The 27,161-nt window shown below is 45.4% G+C and overlaps 2 protein-coding genes across 2 annotated transcripts in view; one reads left to right on the forward strand and one right to left on the reverse strand.

Moving 5' to 3' along the window:
* LOC120728121 (neural cell adhesion molecule L1.1-like) overlaps positions 1 to 27,161 on the forward strand; it is a 589,469-nt gene that overhangs the window by 166,876 nt on the left and 395,432 nt on the right. The window lies entirely within an intron of this gene.
* The window catches only part of LOC120727956 (IQ motif and SEC7 domain-containing protein 1-like), a 169,793-nt gene continuing 143,242 nt past the window's right edge, over positions 611 to 27,161 (reverse strand). The window contains exons 8-18 of the mRNA XM_040022571.1: positions 25,639 to 26,547; positions 23,771 to 23,929; positions 22,856 to 22,978; positions 22,597 to 22,763; positions 21,813 to 21,952; positions 20,096 to 20,221; positions 18,119 to 18,218; positions 10,955 to 11,116; positions 9,310 to 9,537; positions 8,708 to 8,757; positions 611 to 7,870 (exon numbers count right to left, since the gene is read on the reverse strand). Of these exons, the coding sequence (XP_039878505.1) occupies positions 6,626 to 7,870; positions 8,708 to 8,757; positions 9,310 to 9,537; positions 10,955 to 11,116; positions 18,119 to 18,218; positions 20,096 to 20,221; positions 21,813 to 21,952; positions 22,597 to 22,763; positions 22,856 to 22,978; positions 23,771 to 23,929; positions 25,639 to 26,547 (3,409 nt within the window). The 3' untranslated portion in view covers positions 611 to 6,625. The remainder of the gene's footprint in view (positions 7,871 to 8,707; positions 8,758 to 9,309; positions 9,538 to 10,954; positions 11,117 to 18,118; positions 18,219 to 20,095; positions 20,222 to 21,812; positions 21,953 to 22,596; positions 22,764 to 22,855; positions 22,979 to 23,770; positions 23,930 to 25,638; positions 26,548 to 27,161) is intronic.

Here is a 27,161-nt window from a genome sequence, read left to right on the forward strand (position 1 = left end):
CATTCTCATTATTTTCCGATATAGAAGGCTGGCGAGCACCTACGTCACTATTTATGTAGGAATTTCTGTATTTTATTATTTTTACCAGCTTCTGATTGGACTCTTAATGTGATGTGACTTCTTGCGTATATAGGCAGCAACAGATTTACAGTTTTATGATGAAGTTTGATGAAGATTGTGATTTCCACCCGCTGTAATGCTGCGCTGAAACAGCACTTGAATGAGAAATCAGTGAAACAAAGAGGACACGTGTTTCCATCCACATGAACAGATTTTTATATCTTTAGAGCAATAAATATTTCCACTTCTTCCATTTCTCTGCAATTTCAAAAACAAAGTACAAGTAATATATATTTATATACACAGCTAAAATTTTCCATACGTAATTTTTAAAATAATGTCGTCTCTGTTGACACATATTTGACACTTTACTCGTACAATTTTACAAGGACTATTCCAGTCTCTCTTTGCTCTACATTATAAACAAGAAATATGTCCTCTCCAGAAAGCGGTCCAGCAGCTTGGACACGCCCCCCGTCCAACGCCATTGTATAGATGCACACAACACAGACTGTCTTTACACAGGAACAGAATCATCCAACATTTTTTAACTGTACTTGAAGCAGATCTGATGTGCTTTGAATCTTGAAAAATGTTCCCTGTTTGCCTGCTGCAGTCAGACCAGATCTGTTTCTCCAGGTGTTTAAAAAACATCAGACCTTCCATTCCCGATGTAAACCCAGCCACAGACAAACTGAGCAAAGTGAGTACTCGCAATGTTATTTTCATTTAACGGCTGCTATGTACATTCATGTTATAATACAGTTTCATTCAGTGCAGATACTGTAATAAATACCACATGCAAACCGATAGTGGAGAGCAGACCCGGGCAGGAGAAAAAGACCTAATTTAAGCGTTTAAAGGACCACACCTGCTTTTTTTCTGCATGTTCTTAAACTGGATATACTGTAAATTACTTTCACAAGAGTCCCGACGCAGGTTTAAAGCAGATTTGTGTCCTCCCAGACTGCAAGTTCATGTCTTCACAGACACTTGAATCCTGCTGCAGATAACTAATCAACCACAGTGAGTTTTGTTCTTATCTCTTGCGTGTAAGAATTGACAGCGACCTGACAAAAGCGTTGCACCGATGGCCTTCGATGGCAGCAAAGCAATCCAAGAACTAACAAAAAAAGTGGCCTTGAAACACGAGGAAGCAGATTTTGGCCTAACCCTAACCCACAGACACTTGGCACATGGTGGGCAACGGCTCACCAGGACGTTTATATGTCACCGGTTACTGTTTTGGTCCACAAAGACTAAATCTGGGGTTCTCACAGTTTGGATGACCAAGTGGCAATTTAGAAAGAATTTAGAAAGCACACAGTTTAAGGCAGTGGAGGCAAAATCTAGCAAACACGAGAGAAATCTAATCTGACACGTGCAGGTGAAGTTTGACACAGCAGTCCAGCAGTGTAACTATTATAGGCTGTTTCCAGTCATGCCTGCCATGGGGCGAATAGACAGTAATCAGCCTGTAGTATATATATATACACTTTTTAAAATTTCTTTTTTTTTTACTGTGGACCTGTTGTAAAACAAACCCAAACAAACAACTGAAATTTCTATAGCGGAAAGTGAAAAAACAGGAACTTTACAATCATTTCTCTGGTTCTTTTATGTAATTACTCTGGTGTAGTGGGAATGGTCTGGCCCCTGGGCCTTACATTTAACACCTCTGACTTAGATCCTTGTTAGATGTTACCAGTGATGGATGATTTATCTGCAGCAAGTGTCAAGTTCTCTGCAAGTGAAACTTAAACCGAACAGTGGACGTAGGAAGGTAACAAATCTCAACATGGTAGCACCGTAACACAAAGTAAATACGGTTTGAAGTTCATAAACATGCAAACGAGGGGTATGGAGCTTTACGATGGGATGTTTACTGAGGATGTGCTTGGGCATGCACTGAGACTGAGTGAAATGCTGTGTATTCCCTTACGAGGTAGGTTTGATCCAGTGCTCCTCGAGAACTTTGTTTTGATGTTTCTGTGGTGTTTGCCGCTTTAGTCTGGAGTCGACGTGGTTACTGTAAGGCCTTTAGAAAGAGACAAAGTCTTTCTGCAGGTGATTGTAGATGCATGCTATGGCCCTACGGTCCAAAAATTCTTAGCAGCTCAACATGAAGTGTTAATTTCAATGTTGTTTGATAGCAGAGGTGTTGCTTGTTTCCATTAAAAGAGTGAAGAGAGGCTTTGTGATGATTCAGTGTGCAGGCGTGTGTTTGCTTGAGCATGCTGTGGGTTGAGTCAAAGTAATTATCACAGTCTATAATCAAAATATTAGAAGAACTTGTATGTCAGTTACAGAAAATCATTATTGTTTGTTTTTTTCAAATATATTAAAATTAAAAAGGATTGAATACTTCCATAAGATGCCCAAATCAGAAAAGAAATAAAATCTCACATTATAAGCACATAACAAAATTAAAAATGCTAAAAATACAAAACAGCCCAAGGAGTACAGTATGTTAGTAGAAGCTTGCCACACAACAATATTGATAATAATATCAGTAGCACGCTCTAAAAAGTCAAAGGGGTTCTTCAGATTGAAAACAACAGGGAACCCAAGATGGTTCCCTGAGGAACGCCGTCAAACGATTCCAATATGTGACTGTATTCCCACAAACCTCGCACACTAAGGGCTTTACTGTTCTCACGAAGAAGCCCGAATAGCCCGAAGAACCCAGATGAACTTTGGTTTTTAGAGCACACGTTTTGTTAATTCAAACAATTCTGAACCTCAGTTACAGATTGATGCTGTTGGCCCCACTGAAAATAGAACACACTGTACAGTTAATATCTACAGTTGGTGCATTCACGTCATCACGGGGAGGCTAAAAATATGTCGTTAATGTTTGCATTCAGAGGAATTTCCCATCATCCACCAGTTAAACTCTGGCAAATATTTATATGAGGCTGACTAGCAACCAACACTGAAAGTTTCATTTCTAGTCAAAAAATGCAAATGGCTGGTAAAATCGTTCAAGCGGTGGAAGAACTTTCTACCAGCCATCACGGGCCTCCTGCCCTGACATCCGGTGAGACTGATTAAAGGAAGAAAGGAAAGGAAATACACTTCAATACTGGCATGGTAGATTTGAACTCAAAGTGCAAAAATGTGTAAAAATGAGTTTGTTCAAGAAGATTTCACTCGGTGTGACATGGAAACATGTTCTGCACTTCAGTCCTGTGAGATGTTAGCGAGTCCTTCGAATGAAATTCGGTCCAGGTTTCAGGCTCCTTTGTGTCTTTGTTGGATGAACAAGGCGACGAGCGGCTCAGTCCTTCAGCCAGACTTTTAAAAAATGCAGTAAATGGCTTCGATTTGCTGTTTTGAATGGACACAAATCATTATATTATTGATTTAGACGCTGAACTGTCTTTGTATTCCATGGAGGTCTTTTGTGAGCATTATTATTTATATTGTACCATCACTATGTCTGAAGGCACCTTATTCTCTATTTTGCCACACATCAAATGGGATTAAAGTTGATTCACCCTCCGAGTTTTTCACACGCTAATGCAGTTTGGACTGGGTGGGAAATTAACCCTTATTTTCCATTTATCATATTTTCTCAATTGTTTTATATCTTAGTAAAATAACTGAGAGTTTCTAACTACTGCTGAGAACCCAAGTAAGTGCAGAGGTGAATCTGAGATCATCTGGATGAGTAGGTTCTTATTTATTTGAATAAAGCTTGCTCCTTGTTACCAGTGTTTTCTACTCATTACATATGAAAACAGGCGTAGGTGCTGAAGCGCCTTAAATCCAATTTATTTCTGACGGCAGTCAGTCAGAGGGCAACTAGTCTGGTTACAAAACAAAGGCCGGCTGTATCAAGTTTATTGGAAAAACACCCTTTGACCGACTTGTCTGAACCTCAGTAAAGACTAACCTGAGTTGCTATATTTAATTCTATGACTCCGTCACACTGGACTAAAACTGGGAGTGCAACCTCCTTATGGGAGGCCACCTGTCTCCAAACAATTGCAGTCCGGCTCAGACTGACTGGTGAAGGCTTGTACAGAGACATGTTAATCAGCCCGAGTCAGCCTGTTCTGATAGGCGTACATATTCTGTATCTCTGGTGGCGGTTGCATTCTGGTTAAGCTCCTACACCCGCGTCATTCTGGAGTTAAATCGTCACTACGTCACTACTTGTGAAGGAATTTCTGAATTTCTGTTTCAAATCAATGAGGTTCGACTGTAAGGATTTCATGTGAACTTCTGTGTCTGTCGATGGCAGCAGATTTGCACTGATCACAAACAGATTGCATGTAAACGCCTCATTCAGTCACAGACTGGCAGCAGATCGATAGCAGACCGACTCGTCATATTGCATTTTTATCGATATCTCGATGCACCAAAGTTGCTCTGACGATGGCAGCTAGAGACCTGGCCCCCGTCTTTGAAACAACCACTTCAAAGGCAACAAGGTCACAAGTGGTGGTGCCACAGTGTCTTTGCCCTAGTGTGACTGAAACATTCTTCCAAGCCTCCTCTTCTGCTAAGTGCCAAAGCTAAAGCAAAGTCTTAACCCTTAAACGTGCCTTTAAAGAGTTGTAACAAAGAGAGCGGGACAAGAGGAAGTTCTGATAGTTTAAAACATCCAGTCTGATTGTCTAAATCTTGTTTATTACAAATGAAACCTGGCGAGTTTTATTGAATTTCGTTTCACTGTCGTCTTTGGTTTGTTGTGACAAATGACTGCAGTCACTCACTCATGCAGTTAAACACACAATCACACATCATGAGTCTGTTCATAGCTGCCAGCTTTTCAAATCAATAACTTTATGATCACCTGCACACGATGAGTTTAGGGGATGTCAGTAATTGAAAATAAAAAAGTACTCTCCTGAAATAATCTAAATAATATCTGTCTGTGCATCTAAAGACAATCACTTGTATTTCTTTTCTTTACGGCTCTGTCTCCTAATCCTGATTTCAAGGATCTTTATCTGAAGATGTTTAACATAATGTAGTGAAGCCTCATCAGTGATCAACGTTCTGCTGTGAAGCAAAACAAAAAGGAACCAACAAAAATGAAACATTTGAAACTTTTGGTACGCTGTGATGAAGCTTGATTATCAGAATTATTAAACGAGTCTTGCGTCAAAATGTTGGTTTCGTAAAGTAAATTCAAGCCTTTAATTTCCCACCCAGTTCTGTTAAGATGATAAGTTAGAGAGAGAGTTACTCCTTATTTAACTTAACCTGAACAGTTACATCGCTTCGTTTAGGTACCGCAGCTCTCATCTCCCTGTCCGGCAGCTTTGGGCCCAATCGCCGTCTGTGGCAACGTAGAGGGTCACATACAACATGGAGCATGAAGTACAGCTGAAAGCTGCAGTATTATATTATCTGAGTATATTATAATTTGTGACAAATTCAGGCTTATGCTTTCATATATACTTAATAACAAGGGAGAGCATTCACAGGTTTAGCACAAATGATCAAATAAATCCCCGTTACATGAGGAAATAATTGGGAATTTTTTTAAAGTCCCAATCCAAAACAACAGCGTAGCAGTCCCTGCTGAAACCCTGTAATCCACAGACGCTAAAGGCTTTTAGTTATTTTTGCAAAGGTAAAAAGACACCTGGAGTGTTTGTTATGATGGCTTATTTAAAGGTTTTAGAAAGTTTATTGTCCACCTAGACGGTCAAGTGTTCCGTATTCTTCACTTCTTATGGCCAAATAAATGCTGGATTGGGGCTTTAAATCACAACAACTCCCTCCCCCTGCATATAGAAGTTTAACCACAGTCACACTGACACTTATTAGCTATTGCACAGGTCATGCATGCCTGTCTAAGACACAGAAACTGCACCATATTAACGCTAACCACCTCTGCTTGTCCGTAACGCCTCATGGCTTGTAAATATGTCAACAACCAAAACAAGAGTGCTTTTGTGCGGAAAACAAGGTGGTGTAAGACGACTGTGTTTTTTGGAAAACGCGACCCGGACTCGCTTCGTTCTCCGCTCTCTGTACATTATGTCAGGCGTAATCCTTGGGATATATATTCTCAGGCACTGTTCCCTTCACGTCTGGTCCCTGAACCGTTTTTTTCCACGACAGCACACAAATTCCTACGATGTGGCACGAACACTTCCCCTGTCGATGAAGAACTACAAATATGTCCTCCCAGCTCACCTCTGAAGGGCACTACAGGGGGAAGATGAGGACGTTTTCACCAAGACATCGGGACAATGTGGGTGTTTTTTCTTCATCTTCACGTGACTGAAAACGGCATGATTCACGTTCTGGATGCTTTTCGCTCCGCGAGCAGCTTTTTCTGGGAGGATCTGCTCCCTGTAGGAAGCATCCGTCAGTGTGTGTGCGTCTTTCTACCTGCGGGGGAAGTGGATGTGGAAATAACACAGGCTGAGAAGTTTCCTCTTCCCCGCTCTCACCGTTCTCCTCCTCACCAGGCGTCCGCTTTCATACGGCTGCATTTGTCCTCCCCCTCCTCCACCTCTCCTCCCCCCTCTCCTGCTCACTACCACCCCCCGGCGGCTCACTGCAGGGTGACGCGCCACTGTCCTAGACTTCTGCCTCCTCACACGACCGTGCTGATCCGGCTGACGGGCTTGGATTTGGGGCCGCCCCCTTGGCCTCCCCCCACCCCCGGGGGGTGCGGGGAGAGCGGGGCGGTTGACGGGGGAGGCAAGGGTGAATGTGGCGGGGGAGGCGGGATGGACGAAAGCGGTGGGTACTGGGGGGTATATGGTTTCGGAGGCGTCTGGGTGACGAGGCGTGCTGAGGGAGTCTGGGGCGGCGGGGTGGAGAAGATGAAGTGGGTGGAGGGGGAGGCGGACGGGGACGGGCTGAGCGGGGAGTGTGTGTGCACGGCGTGGTTGTGAGAGTGTGTGTGAGCGTGGGGGTGGGGCTGCGAGTGCGAGATGGTCAGCGGGAGCTTGGCCCCTCCACCTGGCCTCCCCGCCGCGGGGTGCGAGTGGAAGAGTCCGTGTGGGGTAATGGGGGTGACAGGGGAGTGCGGGGACAGCGGCGGCGGCGTGTTGAAGCCTGACGCCATGTTGTAGCGCGGGTGCGGAATGATGACATGTTGCATCCTCTGATGCTGCTGGGTATGAGAGGGAGCGCAGCCGGACGGGCCTTGCCGTCGGGGTGCGGAGAACCTGTGCGAGAGGACGTGGTGCTGCGGGACGCTCTGCATGTGGTAGCGGTGATGGTGATGGTAAGGTGGGGGTGGTGTCTGCTGCTGCTGGTGCCCAGTAACACTGACTCCGCCTCCTCCACTGTTGGCGTGGCAATACTGGGCGTGCAACGCTTGGAGCTTGGATTGTGCCCCTGCCGTACCGCCTCCCCCTCCAACTCCTCCCGAGTCCGATTGCCCGAGGTTGGGCGATGGGGAGGGGCATGGGGAAGGGGAGGATGGGTGGGGGATGGGAGGCGCGGGGGCGGGGTAGTGGGGGGGTGATGATATCATCAGGGGACTCGGGGGACCCTGTGGAGGGGGTGAGGTCATCGTCAGGGGACCAGGAACTTTGCCTCTGCGGCTGCCGAAGAAATTCCCTAGTCGGCCTCCGCCAGTCGGTCCGCCCCCTGCCGGCATCCCTCCGCCGCCCCCAACCCCTCCCCCGCTCGCGAGTGGGGAGGTGGTGACCCCTCCCTGGTTGTGACAGAGCCCCGGCCCACCCCCCACCCCCGTACCGGGGCTCTGAGTAGGGCGGTGTGGCCGGTAGGCTGCTGGAGATGTAGGAACCATGATAGGGCTGTAGGAAAGACCTCCATCAGGCAGAGGGCGCTGCTGGTGAGGCCGGGGGCTGCTAATAATGGAACCCTGAGAAGAAAAGAAGAAGAGTTTAACATACTGGGTCAGCATTTACCTCAGATTCTCACAGACCATCTCATCTTTCTGATGGAAAAAAACCTTGACATGAATCATGCAGATTTTAGGACAAACGTGCAGAAGAATCACTGAAGAGGTTAAAAGACAGATGATAGAAATGCACACACTGAGCTCCCGAATGTAACGTGTCTGTAACCTGCTTTTCTGCCACAGAGGAAAGTAATTATTGATGACTGAAAGATAGATCACGAAGGCCTGCCAATCAAAGCAGCCATGCACCAGATAATTGAAGTGTTAAGACGTAACAAAATCCAAAGGGACGAGCGTCTAAAGAGCCTCAAGTGGCCACTAGAGGAACAGCAGTTTTGCGTCTTCTCTTCAGTCTTGTAACGTCAAGGATAGAAGCTCCCTGAACTCGAAGCTCTGACCATGATATTCTGGCTCACAAAGCAATGGGGCCCCAAGGTGGACTGATTCCAACAAGTGATTGAATTATTTAAACATTTTCAAATATGCCTTATAGGAGCAACTTTACACTTACGTTACTTTACAATTTATTCTTCACTTCATGTTTTACTTATTTCACAGAAAAGCCCTCAGTACTCAAGAGAACTTTAGAGAAAGGCTGACCCGTCCTATTTTGAGGCTAACACGGTGGCTAAACTCTGAAATGAAAAAGGGTCATGAATACAAATGAAGCCATGTTTCAGCGCTCACGTCATACGTGCATAAATATTTTCACAAACACAAGTTATGAATCAGACAAACATGCATCAGCAGGGTGTGTGACAGACGGCATGCTGGGAAGTCGTGTCCCGCCCAACTTACTTCGATGGTACTGTCCAGTGACCCCACACTGTTCCTACGACCCCGCTTCCCTGTCACCCAATCAGAACGAGGCAGGTTAAAACGTGGTTTCACATGCATTCTTCACTCAGTGTAAACACAGTTTTTTCCACTCTTTGATCTGTATGATGTCATGAAAAGGGAATAACCTTATATGGTCATCACCTACACCTTCTTCCTGCTGTTCAAACTTTTTATTAATGAGGCTGACCAACCTGATATTTACATACTTATGCATCAGTGCTAATTAACAGAAGGCTGTATTACTTGTATTGGCTGATTAAATCACAGCAGTAAACCACACAGTTTCCACAGTAACTTTTTGCATTTTCATGCTGTAGTTCCTACAGTTATCCAGCAGGGGGAGACAGAGCACCACAGCATCACATCAAACTTCCATCTTACAGGCATTTTACCATTTTAGATTTCATCAGTTGCATAAGAGCACAGGTTTGCTCTGACTCGATACATCATACTAAAAACCTGGAGCTGCAGAACTTCTGTCGCAGAACAGGCAGAGCGAAAACCACACACATCTGTAACATGTGAACAAGGTGAGCCTCGCATCGTACACCTGTCCTCACCTGTCTCTGAGAGGTCTCTGAGCGACGAGCTGAGTGCCGTGCGCTTGAGTCCGTCCACTGTTGCGTACGTGTCGTCGAGGCTCGGCCTTCCCAGGGTACCGTTCACCACCTCACTCTTTAAGGTTCCTCCACCGCTGTTTGCCCCGCCTCCTTGAGTGCCCATGCCTCCCGGTCCTCCCCCTGTCAACACGCCAGGACGCATGACGCCTTTCTGCTTCTCGAGCTCAGCTGAAAGGAAAAAGGAAAATCAGGAAAGCTGTCATTAACGACAACTTGCTGGATCGCTGTTCACTGCAGATTTGGAATCTACTGCTGGTGAAGTCAGGCGTGGAGGCTTGAAAGGCAACACATGCAGGCTAAACAATGCATTTATAACACTGAAATATTTGAATTTGCACATAAATAACTGAATTATAAGGCTGGAGCCACAGTGTCAGCAGTAAATTTCACCCATCTATTTTCTGCCCCTTATCTTGGGGTGTGGGCAGTCCTAAGCAGAGATGCTCTCCCTGTCAGACACCAGAGTGCTCTCAGCTGGACATGCCTGACACCCCTCACCTGGGACGCGTGGAGGAGGAATTCGATGTGTAGAAGGAGCGGCTCTTTCCTAAATAGCCGAGCTCCTCACACTGCCTCTAATTAAGAACCCAGAAGTACGCCACTCATATTCTTCTGCTCACTAGCCGCAGCTTGAGTCCACAGACGAAGGTCTGAATGTAGATCGATCGGTAAACCGATAGCTCAGCTACCTCTTCACCACAACAGGCAGGTACAGCATCGCTGCAGACACCACACCAATCAATTTGTCAATTTCCTGCTCCCTTCCTCTCTCAGTAGTGAACAAGATTGAGATACTTGAGCTCTTCCTCATCCTGGGGGAGCAACTCATTCCTCGGTTGCTGAAACCAGCAGCAAAAGAACTTCAGAAACCCCAAGGACGGTCCACGCTGATGCTGGGAGGTGTTGTACTCGCAGACATATGGATGCTAAAATGCTAAGATGAGTTGACAGATATAATTGTTTGGCTGTTAATATATATGAGCAGCCTGCCAAAGTGAAGTCTGTGTGTGGGAAGTTCTTCATGTACCGTGACTGCTGGCAACCGGCCTGAACTCTAATGGTATAACAATTGATGTATTATTAGCTGCAGTGAGCACAAATCCAGAAGAGAAAAGAAATGAGAAAACAGATTCTGAAAATAGTCTTCCTCCAACGGCACACCCTGTCCTAAGCCCCGCCCACCCCTCCCACAGTGCATACTCCAAATCAGCTCATGTGGAATTCAAACCCTCCAGACTCAAAGCTCTACTGGAACTCCTCCGCTGTGTATGAAAACACCTGTGATTGGCCAAGGTTTGTCTAAAGCCTGTGAGCAGAGCCCAGACGAGGTGCAGAAAAATGGTTATTTAAAAAAAAAAAAAAAATGTCCAATGAAGCGACTTTAATTAAATAGTTATTTGTACCTGTGCAGCAGACATGCTCAAAGTAAAGTATCTGGTTCTGTCCCTGTAACGATCACCGCTAACAGCTACAACCACGTCCACCACAACCTTTGTGTCCACTGCTGGTTTCAGTACTGCTTTGTGTAATTATCCTTCATTTAAGGTCCCACTGAGCCTCCCACTGCTGTGACAGGAACACTTACACTCCACCCTGTACTTCTCCATTTCCTGGACCTCTGCGATGCTCTCTCGGAGGTCAGAGGTGAAGCGTGCCCGGTCCTGCTGGCTCGGAGCGTTGAAGACGATCAGAACCTTCCTCTCTCCTCCGGGGTTCGCGGACGTCAGCCGGATACCGTGAGGATAATCTGAGTGAAACACAACACAAAGACATTCAACCTCATTAGTCCTCTGATCTCTGGAGGGTTGGGGGTTAGAAAGATGATTGTTGATTAACTTGAACTGTAATAGTTTCCTAAAAAGTAAAAGGACCCCCACATTTTGCAAACACCAGCCACTAGATGATTGTTAGCATTTGGCGCACCTGTCAGCAACATCCGGTTAGATTTGCGTCATGCTAGTGTAGCTCAAATGGCCTCAAAGTATTTAAAAAGGACATTTTGCCACGCCCTCCATTTTCGCTCTCCTCCTTTATGTTTGATTACATGATTGGTGGCGCGTACCCTGCAGCTGGGACGGAGTGCCACCAGCTGCAGCTGTTTCAGCCCAGCTCACCAGCACAATGTCATCTCTGCATCAGCAGTCAGTCCTGGTTCGGCCGTCTGTTGTTATCTCTGCTCCTGAGAATTCTGTTTAATCGCTCATGTTTCCCTTTGTCTGCACTTCTTTTGGTTCACCCACCTCCAGTTTCCAGACCTGCTTTGTCCTTTCGATGCTCTTCCCTGCTTCATTCTAACCCGAGCCCCAGCTTTGGTCTCAGTCTCAGGCTCTCACTTACAAATCCAAGCCTAACTCCCAGTTTTCCACCCTCCATTTCTAGCTCCTTGGTATTTTCTCTGCTAAGCTAACACCAGCCCAGCTCCTCACAGGCTCTTTGTCAGCTTCCTTGCCGTGTCTAATAAACTGTCAGTAACCTGTTTGGGGTTCAGACTGCCTCTTTCTCACGTTTTTTTGTGATATTTTTTTTTCTGGTGTTGATAAATGGTCAAAATATGTAAAAGAGAGAGTGATTCAAATGAAAAAGAAAATACCTGCAACTCAAATCTGAAGTGATGATCGTGGAGGCAAGAAAGACGCTGCTGCACGCCCGCGTGCTTCAGGGGGAGCAGAGTGTCTTTTCTTGTTTTTTTGGATGTGGATATTTTTTGGAGACACAGTGGAGAGGCAGGTAAAATGGCCTGCTGTGAACAGAACTCAGTGGCTGCAGTATAACATAAATAAGGTTTCCCTGCAGAGCTGAGAATAGGAATATAACTCTGATGAAGAGCACAGTAACGCTGCCTGAAAGAGGAGTTCATAGTAGGAGTCTAATCTAAGGGACATTTCATCCAGAAGGATGGATCCATTCAATTTTTTTAAAGGGCTCGTTTTGCACTGATTTCCTTCCCTCAAATTCTTCCTCACATCTCCAAGCTCTGCAAATCAAACAGATGTAATGTACGCCTCAACGTGTATGCATGGAAAGCCGGAGGCAGACATGCATTAAAAGGAGGAGCTGGGGTGGAGGTGGGTTCCAAAGTGGCTTGCAGATGTGCAGCAACTGTATGCATTAAAGCGCGTTTTATGTTGTATTGTTTTATCTGCTTGGATTGACAGTTGTACAGACCCTAAACTTTGTTCAGTAATGAAACTGAAGTAATTTAACAGCCTGTACTTTGAAAATAATGAATTGGTATTTGGAGCAGTCTGTGTTATTTCAATTTCATCAGAAAACAGTGTGCTGATCTCTGAGCCTCACCCCTCCTCACGGGCGGCATTAATCTGATTGAGAAAATAAGATTTGTGTACACGCACACACAAACCTTCCTACCTGCCTCCCACGCGACGTGCGCACACACAAACACACGCACCCACGCGGCTGATGCATGACTGTGCTGATGAATCACATGGGACAATCTGTCCTGGTCGCAGTCATCAGCGCCCAAGACCCATTTAGCTCCAACTGGAGAACCAGAACTGTCAGCAACAAAAAGCACCAAGTGAACGAGCTCCGAGGCGACACCGGAACGACCGACTTATACGTGACACAATGTAATGTGATGCAATCCAGTCAAATACAGCGTAAGGAACAGAGGACAGCTCAAAATATTATCATCTCTGTCTCACGAAACCTACAGCCAACAGTCTTCTTTCTTTTTCAGAAGGCTGCCAAAGTTTAGTTTTAGTTAGCCATGATGATGCTGAGAAATAAAAATAGGACATCTTTATATCATGTGTTTATTGAGACTAGGATGTCATGGCTGTGAATCAGTTACCTTAATGTTCATCACAGCAGCTCATGAGACTGTCCAGTCCTGCTTTATGGCTGGAAATATTATGCGAGAGCAAACCAAGAATCATCAGCTTTCTTACAGCTTTGGTTTGATTACTCCCCCTGGATATTCTTCTTGTCTAGTACGGCTTTAAACTGATAGCTTGTTGTTGTTAAAGAACCTTTCACTCTGAAACCTAAACTGAATTAAAACGAAATAAAAACAGAAGCTAAAGAAAATGAAAACCCTGGAACTCTATTCTTCACATCTCTGGTATGGAACAGTTGGTTAAGTTTAGGAAAAGATTCAAGTAGACTCTAACATAATGCTGACCACAGGTTTGAAAGCAAATGTCTCACATGATCACAAATATTTGTCTGTGTAAAGAGCTCCTTTAACTCTGTGAACCATACAAATGGCTGTTTGTGCCATGATTAGTAGCACTGCCTGACACATCACAGTGGTCTGCCACAAGAAACACACTGCAAAGACCCACACCACTGCCAGGTGAGAGCAGAAGAGACGAGAAAGCCGAGCATTGAGAATGCGGCTAAACCTGTGACTCTGCAGAGGTTGTTTCAGAGTTAATGTGAGTGTGTGGAGCAGGCTTCATCCATGTGTGCCGGCACAGTCTCAGAGATAATCTTATGGCTCCCTACAGGTATGTAATGTCCCTGTTAGGTAAGCCACGAGTTTGTGGGCGGCTCTGCTACATAATAAACAACCTCTTTCTGAATTTGGGAGCTGAACTCTCTCTCTGAGCGAGGCTTCCTGTTAACAGGTGCTCAGGCAGATCTGAAACGCCAACAGCTCCAATCTGCTGCGTGCAACTGAGAGCCAATTCATCTCTGAAGAAGTAGAGTCTTGGAAAACATGCACACTTGTGTCAGGAATGACAGGAGATTGCATAATCGTGAGCTGTGCAGAGGCGCAGTCTGATTTTACCCAAGCAACACAGGAGGATTTCTATTATATCAGGAATGCTCCCGAGAGCGAATGAAGCTCTGTGGAGCTGTGGGATACAAAATGTCATTTTGGGGGGGTAATCTTTTTTTTCTGATGACATCATGGCAACAGCCACGGTAAAGCCTCCATGATGTGAGGCATACAGCCTCCTCAGAGCATCACCTTCAACCACCAGCAGCAGCTGCTTCTTATACACAAATGTTTCTGCTGTGGTTTCACAGACACTCCCACTGTCTCGTTAGATTTTTTATTTTTAACGAGGTACAACAGCTGTCTCCTTTTGTAAATTCTTAATGGACCAATCGGTATGCATTAGCATGAGTTATCTTCTAATGCTGCTGAGGAAGGACTGCTCAGTGACATTTGACAGACTGGATAGTTAAAGCTTACATGTTATGGACCTCATTTATTTTAGCGTCTTTGAGCAAATGTGATGCTGGGGTATGAAATTAAAGTACACTAATATTTTGTTTATTTAGATGTTGCATGAAATTGCTAGGCAGGTTAACTATACCGGATGGTGGTACTGTGGTAATGTTTAGTAATGCACTCTGTGGGACTGGTGCAGAGCAGCTGTGGTGTTCATGGTCAGTGACATGAACACCACAGCTGACAGCACAAAGTTCAATTAAATTTAAGATGTTGATGCTTACCCTAATCAAAACAAATAGACGCCTCAAGGTGCTTCATATTGTATGTAAAGACCCAACATTAGCACAGAGAAAACCCCAGCAATCAGATGAGCAAGCACTTGATGACAATAGAAAGGAAAAACTCCCTTTTAACAGGAAGAAACCTCTGGCAGCCATCTGTGACAGTTGGGGGTGATGGAGGAAAACGGGACAAAACAGAGTGGAATAAAAGCCACGAGAGTCTGTGTAATATCTGTTTGGATGTTGCTGAAATCAGTTGGTTAGATGCCCTTTGAAGAGTACTTTACTCTTTTCCTTTTGTACTCTGATTACAGTTCAGCATCTGTACTTTTTCTCATGTAGTTCAGTAAAAAAGTTGAATCAGTACTTCAACCTTCAGCAGAATATTTGTCAGGACAAGTACCTGCACTTTTATATGAGTGTTTATTTTGGCCACCTCTGTCAAACAGGGTTAATGTCGTAAAGTGGCACATTTTAATCCAAACAATCTTTTCTTGACCAAATCGAGTGGTTTTTACTGTCTAATCATAACTACTGACTGAAAGCAGAAATAAGAGACCGGCCACAGTGGTTTAGCTGTTATGGCTGTGATTTATGTTACAGTGTTCTCTGTAAAACAGGACTACTGTCCCTCAGACCAATACTGTAGCAGCCTGTACGACAGAGAGAGTCACCAAAGGATGCTCGGTGTGCAGCTGGACACCTCTGGGGCTGAATACATCCAAACACTGTAAAATGTCCAACCTTATACAAATAAAGAAAGAAAGACATTTAAAGCCTGACACAAAAAGCTGTGAGGTGGGTTACTTTTTATAACTCGGATATCTGGTTACTGGAGTTATGGGTGCAGTAGTTTACACTGACAGACTTCCTCACTGTCATGAACCTTTCCGTCCATCTTCGTGCAGTTGGTCTCCTCTGGAAAATAGTTTAATGTAGGCTTACAGCGTCACCTATTAGCTCGTTTACTGTTTGCACACTTTTAATTTGAAGATGATAACTGCCGGCTCCAACAATAAATAAATAAATGAATAAATAAACAACATGGCAGGTAGCAAAATGCTAGCACTGGGGATTCAAAATGTTCAAAAAGTGTGAGACACATGGTTGATTCCATAATCTGAGGACATCAGGAAACCCCAGTGCACGCGCGTGAGACACGGTGTGGATTTGTGCCCTTTTAACTGCACCCAGCAGTGGTGGTGGTGTAGGCACTTCTAGGTGCTTCTACATCACTTAGCTGTTAAGATCCATTTAATGGCTTCAAATGAGACTTTAGTTTTGTGTCAGCTGAGATTTTGTGGGAGGTTCTGCATCGTTTCACGTACATATTTATACATACAGGCTCTTTGAGAGAAAGGGGTGGGGATGTAATTTCAGAGCCGAACTCTCTCTCTGAGTGAGGGATCCTGTTAACAGGCGCTCAGGCAGATTTGAAACACCTCCAACTCCAATCTGCTGCGTGGAGCTGAGAGCCAATTCATCTCTGCTGAAGAAGCAGAGGCTTGGAAACCACACACGCCCACACACACAAACAAACATAACTCTATAGGACTGTGTTAACGTTGTTATTGAAAAATGTTTTGAGAAACGTTGTCAAGCAGCCTCGTTTTCAGGTTGACAGACGTATATTTAGGAAATCCTGTGATGTGCTTCCACCGTTCCTTTCAAACACGGCTTGTGTTGTTGGTGCTGTGCTGACTGACGGTGTCTGTCTTTTAAAGAAACGGCTGGCAGATCATTGTAATTGGAAAAGGAAGTAAAATAATCTTTTGCCAAGTGATTATTAACAGATTGTTGAGAATATTTCCAACTAGGACAGAACCTCCAATTTTTGTTTTTTATATGAAATCCAAGAGAAAGTGTCCTGCTCGTACCAAACGAAGGCACGCGACGTGAAAAACACAGCCTGTCGTGTAAATGTTGGTCAAGCTTTTACAAAGGAGCTGCAGTTTTAATTATTAACCCACTGAATACATAGAAAATAAGAACATGTTCTTTTGTTTTTTGACTGCCATATCTAAGCCATTATTAACTTTCAGGTAAGTTAATGTATTTATTGTTTCCCCTTTTTCGACTCGCTGACATGTATAATATGTATTACCCACCTGACGGCTGTGTCTGGATGTTTTATGGCACCAAACTGCAAAAACTCACCTTCACAAGTCCAAAGGATGAGAGAGATGTAACCTAAAGACGGCATTTGTGGCTGGTTGGTTCAACACTTGTGAAATGCCCCAACAGACACCAGATGTATTGTGATAATGTTAAAGACGGATCCTGATGAATTCCCGTGACTCCGACATTTGGGACGGTTTTTATTTGAAGCATCGCAGACATGCTGAGTGATACAGGCACCTCGCAGGGTGACGTCTCGTCTCCTTAAACCCTCCTTGTGGATATGCTGTTACCAGATCGCTACACGTAGCTACGCTGCAGCTTTCCGTCCCCTCAGACTGTACACACAGCAGCTGTACAGCCCTTGAGTACTAACTCTGCATCTGTTAAACCTCTGTGAACCTCCTTTACATTCTGCCATGAGTACAGCGATAACACAATGACAACCTGCAGCCGTGTAGCCTCGTCCGTTAGCATGGACGGAGAGTCTGACATTATGATCAAAGAAATCAAGAAAGCTTCATTTTGAACTCAGCTGGTATTTTACTGTAGCTGATACCTCCAATATAAGGAAATGGAGACACATTAGTTTAGACTTTCCACATTTTTTAACATCTTCAGTTCCCATATTCATAACTTTTATTTTTATTTATTAAAACATGAAGTTAACTAGCAGGTATTTGCTTACTGAAGCAACTAACACTTTCTCCATTTCCCCTGCAATCAGCGATACCAAATTACGTAGGACGTTCTTGGAAAGAGACCTGCAATTATGTGAAAAGCTGCCACAAAATTAGCAGGAAGTTGCAGGACTTGTAAATTAAACCGTTGTAATTCTACAGAGATTCAGCATGTTCAGATTCAGAGTTTCTCATAAAGAACAAAGTATTTGAGTAGCTCGACAACAGCAGCAACTTTTCAGTGGGATGTCAAAAATATGCTTGGAAATATCCTTAAATCGAGCAAAGCCCTGAGAAATGAGCTGGCAAATCCATACAGACAACACGTGTGCAGCGATCAGGGTATTCATATATTTACAGCACCATGTGTTTCATGCATGTGTGACTGTTTTCAGTGCGCCTGCTGACTGCTGGGTAAAAATAGAGTCAAGCAAGTACAAAAAAGAAAAGGAGACATAGAGACTAAAACGAGAGAGGCGGAGGAAGATGGATGAGAGGAGGCAGCAGAGAGCAGTACTTACAGGTGTTTTGGAAAGTGTGGACCTGCATGTCGACCAGAGGAAACGATTGTCTGAAGCTGTACGTCACAGAAGTCTTCTTCTTTTGGAAGATCTTTGTCACCTGAGGAGGAGGAATTAAAATAAGGGAAAAGAAGGTAAAGAAGTCCTGCAGGAAAATACACACAAACACCAAAACACCGACAGGTACTGTGTCGAAAACAAGCAGATGTGCATCTGTAAAAAACTTTAAAAAAGAAACAAGTGAAAAGAGAATATAATTAAAATCTCTCCGTGGGAAGCTCCTGGTGACTGCAGACACAAAACACTGTCTTCCCTCAGAGAGTTCAAACCATAACCAGCAAGTGAAGACTAAACGAATCAGCGAGTGGAGAAAAACGAAGGTCAAAGGTCGAAATCTAAACCAAGCTCTCCCAGCTGATAAACCTGGGGCCAGTCTCAATGTGCGTACTTGTGTTCTCGTGTACTCGTGATACGGCATCAGTCGGAGACCAAGTACTGTTCCAATTCGAAGTACGCATGAAGCCGAGAACGCGAAAAAGTCCCGGATGTGTTCTCCGCCCGTTTTATCGAGCATGCATCGGTGGTGACTTGTGTGGACTTGGAACAGCTAAATATCCCAGAATGCATTTCGTCCAAAACTCAAACGCGGCAATGGCGGACGAGCGGGGCTAAAAACGTTTAAATATTACTCTTTCTGGGTCACAAAATAAACTTTTAAGTTATTTTCAAGCGTGTAAACTTCAAATATCTGCTCGATTTATCAAGATATCATATATATATTTACAAACGCGCTCCGATGTTTTCGGAGACGTCCGTGACCCGCCAGCTCCATAGCAGACAGCGAGGTCGAGGATCATTAGAGCCGGCGAGAACAGCGGATTCCCGGCACATCGTTTCCAACCCCCCGCGGTCTTTTCGCTACTCAGGTTAAACAAACCCCAGCAGCTGTCTATTGTATTGAGTGTCCACTACAATAAAAATAAAAGCGTTCTAACATCTCACCTGCTTGTTTTTATTAAAACATTCATGTACACTATTTTTATTAATAGAGATTTCACTGCTGAGGTTAAACATGATATATAAGTCACGATTAAATCGGTTTGCTGTGATTAAAGTTCAGCTTCATAACATATTACTCACAGTTAAATTAAGAGGGGACGGCAGTAAAAACTCCGGACCTGTGACATCATCAAGTACGCTGGTGTTCCAATTGTACAAACTGCGAGTCCGTGCTCGCGTTCTCGGCAAGTCCGGACTCGTGTACTTGAGAATTGAGAAAGGGCCCTGGACTTCTTACTGATTTTGCTTCAGCTACTGAATCTTAGCAGCGCTGCCTAAAAACATAACAGCAAAAATCAAGCAGCATCTGACCAGAAAACTGAGAATTTGAGCCAAATACTGAGCGTCTCCTTAGCTGCAGTTTGGTCTCCACTCTCTCCAGTTCAGCTGCACTCGCTCACTCGACTCTAAACTCTGCAGTTTGCTGCTGAGCAGGTTGTTGAAGCATGCATGACGAAAACAGCGGAGAAAACCAGAAACGTAAAGTCTCAGTGGAGAAACATGAGACCCGATGGGTAAAACTCGCTGACAAATCCTGTTTTTTTTGGTCTTTTCTCGTAAAGTCACGCTGTCAGACTTCCTGACATTTCTGGAGCACTGCTTAAACATGAGCAGGGCATTATGGGATAAAACGGTGCTCCAGTGATGCAAAAATCCTTTCATCTCACATGTGAGTGAATCTTAAGGTTGTGCAAGAATCGGTGGTCACACTGGTCCTTAAATGGTGCAATAACCAAACACACACTCTGCAAAGTCACACTAAATGACTCTGTTTTCCACTAAATCCACAGCTGACGGACCAGAAGCGCAATGCAAACTGAAACCTAACCTTGGTTTAGATTTAAGTGAGTTGTTCTGGTGACTTTATGTCCCTGTGAGAAGCAAAAGCACATGTCACACACAGAGTGCATCGTTTACCATAAGCAGGTCGTTGAACAGGAAGACTTCTCTCTGGTGGACGCCGCTCCTCTGAGCTCTGTTTGGATCGGGAACCTCGAACAGCTGACAGCAGCACACCAACCTGCGATGAGGCAGCGACAGCACCTGCAACACACACACAGACAGACACACACTTCTGTGACCTGCCCTGTATCAAAAGGTTATTATGTACTAAAAAAGAGGCAGGGATTAAAAAAGAGCATAATTGTAGTTAAATGCAATGATTTATGTTAAAGCATGTCGGATTTTTGATCTCTGAAATGTGACTGAATGACTGTGTGAGCAGATTTATGTCCCTGCAACATAAAATCAACTATATTCTCGTGCATAACACAGATAACATTCCTGACACTGATGTGGGACCTGCAGAGTCACATTGTCAGTGGACTGAGTGATAACTCAAGACTACGGATGGTGGAACATACACAGTTTTATCCTGTCACTTAAAAAGTCATTATTGATGCCACTTTAGTTATTTATAGCTATGGTGTTGTAATAATAACAGTAATTACATGTAATTACATTAAAGTATCAAGCTGAAACTGATACTGAAATCCTACAGCGATGAAATCCATGAAACCTGTTCGAACACATGCAAAGGATCCATCCACCCACCCATCCATCCGTCCATCCATCCACCCACCCGTCCACCCGTCCATCCATCCACCCACCCGTCCATCCGTCCATCCACCCACCCGTCCATCCATCCATCCATCCATCCATCCATCCACCCGCCCACCCGTCCATCCGTCCGTCCATCCATCCACCCGCCCACCCGTCCATCCATCCACCCGTCCATCCATCCATCCACCCACCCACCCGTCCATCCGTCCGTCCATCCATCTATCCACCCACCCACCCGTCCATCCATCCATCCATCCATCCATCCATCCACCCGCCCACCCGTCCATCCACCCACCCGTCCACCCGTCCATCCATCCATCCATCCATCCACCCGCCCACCCGTCCATCCATCCACCCGTCCATCCATCTATCCATCCACCCACCCGTCCACCCGCCCACCCGTCCATCCATCCACCCGTCCATCCGTCCATCCATCCATCCACCCACCCGTCCGTCCGTCCATCCATCTCTACCGATTGTAAAGCACTTTGGTGTGATTTAAAAGACTGAATAGACTCGGCGGTACGAATATGAACAGGGAGGTTATTCTAGGTGCTACGGTTGCAAAGGCCCGGTCACCTCTCGACTTCAGTTGAGACCTGGGTTGAGCTAGGAGCATCTGATTGGACGATCTTTGTGCTCTATTGGGATTGTACAAGTGGAGGAGTTCGGAAAGATAGCTGGGCGCTAAATTATTTAGAATTTTAAAAGTGAACAGAAGAATTTTAAAATCAATACGATATTTAACAGGGAGCCAGTGTAAGTTGGCTAAAATTGGAGTGATGTGTTCATAGATTCTTGTACCTGTCAAGAGACGCGCAGCTGCATTCTGAACTACCTGAAGCCGGCAAAGAGACGAGTGTTGGAGGCCCAAGTAGAGGGAGTTACAGTAGTCCAGTCTGGATGTGATAAATGCGTGGATTTGGATTTTGGCTAAATCAAAAGCTTTGCTGTTGCTATAAAGTTAAGTTATAAATAAAAACCCATCATGATGCTATTTTTAAAAGCATCCACCTGGAACCTTTGTGCAGTGTAACAGATATTTTCATCTCGGGGTGTACGAGCATCTTACGGGTTTCTTGCCGACCACCATCCTCTCCACCGCCTGGACCTGGGACACGTGGTCATCGTTTGTCCTAAGCTCCCACTTCTGGATTCTTCCATAGATCGCCACCAGCAGGTCCCGGGGAATGTCTTGACCATTATCGACACCTGTTGGGATCACAGGTAAGAGTTTGACATGTATCTTTTGTGCAGGCACAATGTTTACTCCTGTTTTATCATCCGGTGCTTCCTTTCCTCAGTTCATCCACATGGCTGGCTGCTGTCTGCGACTGTGATCTCAGTGACTGTCTGTGCCATGCTTAGTCAGATTTGTTCCAGCTGTCGTCAGACAAAAATGTGTCATTCTCTAGAAATCTGACGTTAAGCGTTTTGGCTAAATTGATGAGTCACAGACAGAAACAGCACAAACACCAGCAAAGTTTCACTCTTAGCTTCAGAGCACACTGCAGTGCTGCACCGAGTGTTTCACTCTGGATCTCATCAGTTAAATGAGATGAGAATGAACAGCAAACTGCTGTGTTGTTTTAGCCACATGCTAACGGTTAAATAATGCTTCAAGCGGGTAAAAAATCCTTTAACATGGAGCGGACATTGTCCACACCAGGAGGAGGTCAAGAGGTTTCAGGCTCTTTCCTAAACTGTAGTTTTACCATTTATTTGTTGCAGGTTTATGAGGTTTTACATGACGACAGCCTGCAGCATTTCTGCTGCTCTCAGACTCAAACACTCATTTTAACATTTTACAGCCCTGCATTGTTTCAGACTGATTATGGGTGCGCTGCTATACGGACCACGCAGGTTCTTGATGAAGTCCTCGAGCTTCATCTTCCTCTCTGGCTTCACGTTGGGGCTGTACATGTCTGTGTTGAGGAGGATGATGGCAAAGGCCAGGATAAAGATGGTGTCTGGATTCTGGAACTGCCGGATCAGCACCGGGTTACAAACGCAGTATCGCTGACTGCAGAGCGAGAGAAAGGGGAGCATCACAAACTGCACAGACGACTCAGCTCTTTGATATTTGATCAAACCCTCCGCGACGCAGTTTAATACCTGAAGGCCTCCACCAGCCGCTCCACCCGCTGGGCTTCACCCTGAACTTTGATCTGAGCTTGGAACTTCCTCAGCGCGTCGTCCAGATCCATCCCTGAGAAATCCATCTCATCCAGGACGCAGCTAAAGAAAGAGACAGAAAACGCTGATCATTATCCACAAACGCATTCCTTAAGCCTCGTCTTCACCTACTCCTGACAGCTCAGAGGCCTGTGAAGCAGGAGTCGGGGTTTAATGTGGTCCCTTCAGGTTTAAGGCTGTGTTTCAATACTATGAAGGTAGTTAATGATTCTCTGAGGTACATCACCGCTCATACCGCTTTTACCTGGTGCAGAGCATGGTATGTTTAAGATAAGATATGAAACCACTGCCTATTGACCCACCAGTTCTCTGGAAAACAGTGTCAGCATTTCCAGAAGATCCCCCCGAGGTAGCAGGATGTCCTGAAGAGTTAGAGGTTATCTAAAGTCGTCTTTCTCAGTAAATATCAATAAAAAATACAAATCCGTGCATGGATGAATTTATTGGATGGGATGATATGATTCAACACAGTGATGTATTACAGGCTTTGTTCATGTTCTCAGTCATTTCTCTCAGACTGTGAGAGCTGCAGCTGAAACGATCTGTAAAAGCAGACTTAAGTCACTGGATACTTTAATTAGAGTCAGATCTTTCTGTGCTGTTAATGATAAACACATTCACTGCCAGCTTTCCTCCCTGGCTTTAGATAGACTGCAGCTTTCTTTCTGCTTCACCACCCTGTGAAGGTATGTCTTTCACCCCAGTCAAAGCTAAACTTTCACTGTTTTCAATAATTATCGCTCAGTTAGGACAAGCCTACCTTGTAACCACATAAGCGCAGACACCTGTCCACAGTAAAACCTTCACTGAAAGGACTTTAACATTTGCACTCACTCAAGGACGTCTTTGTTGAACTGCTGCCGGCTTCCCAGAAACTCTCCGATCATCTGCCTGCTCAGGCCTTTCCTCTCCAGGATGAAGCGGGCGATGCCCACTGGCGTGTCTGACACAAAGCCCCTCTCGATCAGGTACTGGATCCCCTTCTCCGGCTTCCTGTAGACCAGAGGAAACACGGCCTCTTAAGTTGTTTGCTCTGGGACTGAAATTCTTTTTATTGGTTGTCTTGTTTTTATTGGTTGCTCCGTTCTACGCTGCTGAGAAGTCTAATATTTTGGCTTTTTAAAATTCTGATACATAAAAAAAACTCCTCTAAACTTGGAAACTTAATTTCAGTAAAACATTCAGAGAGACACATGGGACCAGGTTAAAAACCAACACTGGATGGCAGTGCTCTCTTCAGCCCCTCGGGGAGCACTGCATTACAAAGAGAAAATGATGTAGCGGAAATTAGAGCTTGGGCTCAAGAACACTTCTGAAAACCACCATCGGTCATTCACAGATGTTCAGAATCCACCATGCAAAGAAAAAACAAACAGAAATGTCACCACCTTCTCCTTTAAGATGTTTCTTAGTCGGGAAACACGACTGGTAACGAGTGGATAGAGTATATGTAACACCTGAGTTTTCTTTTACTATTTTAAGTAAACGGTAAAATGGACCAGTTCTTATATTCTCCATTTGAGCACTTTGTAAAACATGCCTCATTCACCCGTTCACACACATTCATACAAGCACTTTCTATCTATCGGACATCCGATGACCACATCAGAGAGCATCAGGTTCAGTATGGCCAAGGATACTTTGGCATGCAGAACCATCAACCTTCAGATTAGTAGATGAGCTACAGCTACCCGAATGTCAACTCCCCAACAATCAGATGACCCCCTCTCAACAAGCACTTGGTGGAGGAAAAACTCCCTTTTAACAGGAAGAAACCTCTGATAGAACCAGGCTCAGGGAGGGACCGGCTGGGGTCAGGAGAGGGAGACAGCACAACGCTCTGTGGAAGAGAGCCATCAAATAAACTAACGTCAGTTTTTGGGATCATGGAGGCCACATGATCTAACATTTAAAGCTAACATCTAACTTGTTATCAACAACAGTACGGGTAACTTAAACGTCCACGAAGCCATCATTAATGCTGAATGAAACATTCTAACAACACGACTCACTAACTTCCTCAGAGCGTCGTCCAGACACTCTGAGGAAGTTCCAAGCTCACTATGTGTTAACAGACCTCTCTGCACTGAATCATACTTGTTATAAATCTCTGTCTCTCTTCCACAGCATGTCTTTATCCTGTCTTCCTTCTCTCACCCCAACCAATCACAGCAGATGGCCCCGCCCCTCCCTGAGCCTGGTTCTGCTGGAGGTTTCTTCCTGTTAAAAGAGAGTTTTTCCTTCCCACTGTCGCCAAAGTGCTGCTCATAGGGGGTCATATGATTGTTGGGCTTTTCTCTGTATCTATTATTGTAGGATCTACTGTACAATATAAAGCGCCTTGAGGCGACTGTTGTTGTGATTTGGCGCTGTAGAAATAAAATTGAATTGAATGACACTGCTGCTAACAGTGTGGGTGCTTATCTCTCCACCCCCCTGCTCAGAAATAAGGACACAACCAAGAAGGCTCTGAACTGTTGTCAGACAAAGAAGAGATGGTCTGACACTAAGCAGCCCCGATTGCACACTGGGGCTGGGTTACATATGTTGTTCTGTTTGCTGCAGTATGAGCAGACAGTTTCCTCCATGTTGTACTTTTGTGTCTGACATCAGGTGTTACTGATCTGACTTATGCCTGGATTCTTTGAACTCACAGGAGGCCGATTATTGCTCTTCTGGATTATGTTTGCAGACGTTCTTACTTGTTGAATAAGTTGAGTCCAATGCGGTACTGCCGCCGCTGCACCACGTCGTTGTTGAACGCAGGTGAGTCCCAGCTATGACGGCTCTCCCTTTGATAGGTCTGCTTTCCCAGCGCAGCTCCTCCGATTGGCTCCCGGAGGCTGTCGCGGGACGAGGAGCCGGAGCTGCAGTTGTTGACCGTTGTGTCATCGTTGGAGTTGGTGGTGGTGGAGTTGACGCTCTCGTTGTCTCCGTCAGAGCAGAGCAGGTGGTGGTGGTGGAGGTGGGGGTGGTGAGCGTGGTGCTGCTGCGCCTCCATGCTTTGGAGCGCAGAGGAGGACGAGGACAGCGGCGAGGGCGTCAGCGGCGGCAGGGGGGAGAGAGGTGTGAGGGGCGGTACGGGAGATGGCAGTGGGGAAGAAGGGGGTTCGGGGTAAGCGTGAGGGAGGTGGTGGTGTTGATGGTGCAGGTGGTGGTAGTGGTGCTGGGCGAAGTGGTGAGCGTGCTGCATGTAAGGGCTGCCGCCGTGTCCGTGGTGCATGTGCATCATGTGATGCTGGGTGTACTGAGGGTGGTGGTCGAGGATGGTGGGGAGGTGGGGGATGGGTGAAGGGTGAGGGTGGGGGTGCTGGAGTGGGTGAGGGAGCGGGTGCGAGGGCAGGGTGCGGGCCGAAGGCATCGGCAGGGGGACGTTGGAGGGGCTGCGAGTCTGTCCCTGCGCCGTGGCGACCGAGCGACCGTTGGGTTTGTGTTTGATGGTTCCCTGCGGAGATTCGGCTTCGCTGCTTCCTCCGCCTCCTCCTCGCTCATCTTCTCCGCTTTCACCTTCCACTCCTCCCCCCCTCCTATCCCTCTCCCCACTTCCTCCCCGCTCGACTCCTGACGGCTCCTGTTCGTACACCAGGCGTCCGATAGACCCTCGCTCTGACCTGAAGATGGGAACGATACAATGAATTATGACTGCACATCTTCTAGTCACCTGATTCTAATGGAGCAAAGCGGTAATCATACTGACGGAGGATTTTAAGGATGTGGAATGGAAAAATACAGGCTGTTATATAAAGTAAAACTAGAGGTTGAGCCTATAAACATATGAGTAAAATCACTACATTAGAAACACAGCAGGGTTCAGGCACTTTAATAAAGTCTCACTTTCATTTAGACCTCCTTTAAAAGGTGAACGTAGCTTCCAGGCTTGACGGTGAAGTAGAGCTGGGCGATAGAACGATAACGATAAGTATTGCGAAATAACTTTTTCTCGTTAGAAAAATTAAACTATTGCGATAGGCCTCACCGCTCTTGTCCTCTTAAAAAAATAAAAAAGAACAGCCAATCCAAATTAAGTAGCGCAGAGCCGAACCAATCCCAGCTGCAGCGTCACGTCACGTGACTTGTTACGTACAGCACAAGTGCCAAGCCGCACATGTGTATTTGTTTGGGAAGCCGCCAGCCGCCGTGCCGCCCGGGTAACGGAGGAAATGAGTGCGCCGACTAGAGAAAAATCAACCGAGCGTGACCAAAGGTTACCGAAGAGAAAACAGAC

Source organism: Simochromis diagramma, unplaced genomic scaffold (assembly GCF_900408965.1).
Source record: "Simochromis diagramma unplaced genomic scaffold, fSimDia1.1 OVJJ01000308.1, whole genome shotgun sequence".
Lineage (NCBI taxonomy): Eukaryota > Metazoa > Chordata > Actinopteri > Cichliformes > Cichlidae > Simochromis > Simochromis diagramma.